Source organism: Saccopteryx bilineata, chromosome 2 (assembly GCF_036850765.1).
Source record: "Saccopteryx bilineata isolate mSacBil1 chromosome 2, mSacBil1_pri_phased_curated, whole genome shotgun sequence".
In the NCBI taxonomy this organism is placed as follows: domain Eukaryota; kingdom Metazoa; phylum Chordata; class Mammalia; order Chiroptera; family Emballonuridae; genus Saccopteryx; species Saccopteryx bilineata.
This window is the reverse complement of record NC_089491.1, coordinates 316,952,541-316,956,179: the sequence shown is the minus strand read 5'-3', so window position 1 is coordinate 316,956,179 and position 3,639 is coordinate 316,952,541. Positions and strand designations below refer to the sequence as shown.

At 47.3% G+C, this 3,639-nt stretch overlaps 1 protein-coding gene across 1 annotated transcript; it reads left to right on the top strand.

The window, feature by feature from the left end:
- Window positions 1-536: 536 nt before the first annotated feature.
- Window positions 537-1,626, top strand: LOC136323387 (late cornified envelope protein 3C-like). Its single transcript, XM_066255221.1, has 2 exons — window positions 537-643; window positions 1,063-1,626. The coding sequence occupies exon 2, from the start codon at window positions 1,080-1,082 to the stop codon at window positions 1,365-1,367; it is 288 nt and encodes a 95-aa protein (XP_066111318.1). The 5' UTR covers window positions 537-643; window positions 1,063-1,079; the 3' UTR covers window positions 1,368-1,626.
- The last annotated feature ends 2,013 nt before the right edge of the window (window positions 1,627-3,639 follow it).

The following is a 3,639-nucleotide window of genomic DNA, read 5'->3' as shown; positions in this document are numbered from 1 at the left end:
TCAAACCTAGCTGGGCCTGCTCCCTTCACACCTGAAACTCCATGCTGCTCTCTGGGTACCATGGGGTCATCTGAGGGCTCATTCCACAAGAAGAGGTCTGCACCAGGTCCCATCCCTTGCCCACATCTCATTGCAAGGAGCTCAGGAGGCAGCAGTGGATTGCATCTGAACTTCATGTTGACATTGTGCACATTAAATTACTCTTACCACTTGTAATTGTTTTGTGATTTATTCATTTGCCCCTGTGTCTCTGTCTTGGTAGAACACAAGAACAGAATCCTTTCATAGCCATTCCTGCTCCCAGGAAAGTATTTGAGCTAAGCTGAACCAAGGCATGGCAGCTGAGAGAAGGAAGGAAGGCAGGGGAGGGTCAGGCTCCCAGGAAGAGTCAGTGAAGTTATGTAGACAGTCATCATGCTTCCTGGTTGAACCTCATTAGTTGGACATTATGCAAGTGCTCAGGAAAAAGGCTGGAAACCTAATCCTGGGGGTGTGTCAGGCTGTACCCTCCCCCTGCTTGTGAAAGCAGCAGCATGCTCAGGCCACACGTCACAAATCCAGCACAGAATAAAAGGGCCCCTGCCCTGGGCTCCCCATCCACAGCCTCCTCAGGAACAGCCTTCTCCTGCTTCCTCTGCACCCAGTGAGTGTCTGGAAAGGGACGGGACCTTGCCTGAGCGTGTTGGGAGGACGGGCTCACATCTGAATGGAAGCAGCAGGAAGAGCCCCACAGTGGGCAGCAGTGGGGGGAGGGTGATTGTGAGGAAGGACCCACCAGGCACCTGTCAGGGGGCTGTGATTCCCAAAAGCCACAGGTCCTCAGGATTCCTTCCCATCTTGTTCTGAGTGTGCTGTCAGGGATGCTCATGGCTCCATCTGGCATCCTCGAAGATGCTTTATGCAAACACATATGTCCCCTCCATGTTCCCATTTCTTTCCCACAGAGCTTGTCTTAGAGGGAAGCTTGGTCATGGAGGACAAGTGTTTGACACAACCTGTAGGAAGGGGATATTGAAACTTCTGAAGCTTCTGTGCTCTAAGTGTGTCGTTTATTTGTTGAAGGTCAAATTCCTGCCAAGATGTCCTGCCAGCAGAACCAGCAGCAGTGCCAGCCCCCTCCCAAGTGCCCCGCTCCCAAGTGCCCCCCAAAGAGCCCAGCACAGTGCTCACCGCCAGCCCCGTCTGGCTGTGCTCTGAGCTCGGGGGGCCACTGTGGCTCCAGCTCCGAGGGCGGCTGCTGCCTGAGCCACCACAGGCACCGCAGGTCCCACCACTGTGGGCGCCGGAGCTCGGACTCCTGTGACAGTGGCAGTGGTCAGCATTCTGGGGGCTCCGGCTGTGGCCACAGCTCTGGGGGCTGCTGCTGACCTGGACTCCGGTGCTTCGACAGCGATTTTAGAAGAAAGAAGAAACCAAAGGGCCAGGGGAAAGTCCCAGTTGGACACAGCATTTTCCAGACATCTAATTCTAATATTTCCAAGCTGGTTTGCTAAAATGTTTTTGGGGAAGTGGTGCACACTCCTCAGAAGATGCTACACATTTATGTTCCAAGCTCATAGGTGCCCCCTCCTCTCTGCCTCTCAGTGTTATCACCTGTATCTGGTCGGGTAGAAAAATAAAGCCTGTTCTCTCCACCTGCCTCTCACTTATCTTTTGATTTCTCAACTCACCGCTGCTCAGGGCCCTCCCTCCTTCAGCTCCTGAAGATCCAGCATCTCAGCACCTGTACATATTCCTGGCATAGGGCTGGAACATGAATAGGTTTAATTTTTCTCACAGGGAGAGGCCCTGGGTAGATTTGAGTGTGTGAGAGGAGCAGTTTGCAGTGGCTGCTGAGAACACTTAGCAAAGGGGTGGCTTTTTTTGCGTCATATGGTAGAAAGGGATAATCTGACATTGGATCCCCTGTTTATGTTGAGGGTGGTAGAGAGGACCAGAAATTGAGGAGAATGAGACCAAAGAGGATGGTGGGTTTGGGGGCAGAAGGAAGACCTAAGAGAAGAAGGTGAGCTGCAAATTTAGTAAACTCTAAAGAACCTGGAACTGAAGATCTTCCTGGAGAGAATGGAACACTTCCTGAAGTGTTCAGCCAAGCGAGACTGTGAGAAAACAGAAAAAATAGAACTTGGGAAATGTCTCAGGGGGGTACAGACTGCGTATACATTTCTCTCAAGAGATTTGAGACAAATGGAACTCATTTTGACTGTTTTTTGGCTGTTGAATAATATTTTTTAAACTCAACAATATTGAGACACAGCCATGTTAATTACATTGGGTCCCAATTGAGAGAACTCCTGCCCCAACAATCACCAACTCAACTCTCCAAACTGAAATGGTCCTTCTTGGCGGGAACTTGGCTGTTTCACCTGGATCACTAGATTTTTAAAATACTGTGCAGAAGCTCAAAGGTCTGTAACAGCTATGCTATCACAGTTCTTGAAATAACTTTAGGAAGATGAAAAAGATATATCACTGCAGCTACAGTAAAAGTTGAAATTTTTGAGAAACATCAGAGTTTGAGCATGGAAACTCTAGACAGAGGATAGAACCTGTGTGATACTTTAGGACTTTATCCAAAAGAAAATAGGGTTTTTTTTGTCACTTTTTTTAAAGTGGTAAACTGGACATTAGTTTTGCTCCAATATTCTTGGACACACAATATTTAAAGAAATGGGAATAAGAAGTGTCAAAATAAATCCTGATTGGAGGTCAAAGCCCAATCTTCTCTGGCAGTGAAATCACCTGCCATCCTGAGATGAGGTTCCCTGTTCCCTGAGGAAGCGACAGATGTGGGACTTACAGTCAGGCAGTGATAGTATGCACTACTTAAATGTTAGCTTTTATAATTTGTCCTTTAATATGAAAGGCTTGGGGTTCAGAAGCTTATAGGTAAAATTTAAACCCCTAATCACAAAGTATCATCAGGATTCATGCTATTGGTAAAGCCTGAGATACCAGGACAGTCACAAAAGTTCAGAAGTAGTTAGGTATGGTTCTGACACTAAACATGGTTCCCAGTAGGTGAGGTCCTAGTGGGTGAAGGATATATTGATTCTCTCGTTTTGATTAGTAGCCACCATAGGATCATCAGTTCTTTTTTCAGTTATTCATAACACTCATATTTGTTGAGTACATGTTGTGTGCCAAGTGCCATTCTAAGTGGCAGAGGTACAATGGGAACTGGACCAAGTTCCTACTCACTTGGAACAGACATACAAGTGGGCACTTTCCAGGCAGAAGCTAACATTTTCTTGCTCTGCATTTGGTTGTGCTATGGTCTGAATATTTATGTCTCCCATCCCAAATCTGTATGTTGAAATCCTAACCCCCCACGGGGATGATATTAGAAAGTGGGGCTTTTGGGAGTTGATCAAGTCATGACATAGAGCCCGTGGGAATAGGATTAATCCCCTCATAAAAGCGACCCCAGAAAGATCCTTTCTATCATGTGAGGTTCCAAAAAAGTAACCGCCATGTAGGAAGCAGGCCCTCACCAGACTCTGGATCAGCTGGCACCTGATGTTGGGCTTCTCAGCCCCCAGAACTAGGAGAGATAAACTTCTTTTATTTTAAGTGGCCTGAATGGACAAGTTGAATTCTCATCATGTAGTGTGTGGTGGGCACAAGTGTAGGTAGGAT

What these genes read in the sequence shown, in the direction of transcription:
- LOC136323387 (XM_066255221.1), top strand. Translation starts at nt 1,080, where the DNA reads ATGTCCTGCCAGCAGAACCAGCAGCAGTGCCAGCCCCCTCCCAAGTGC.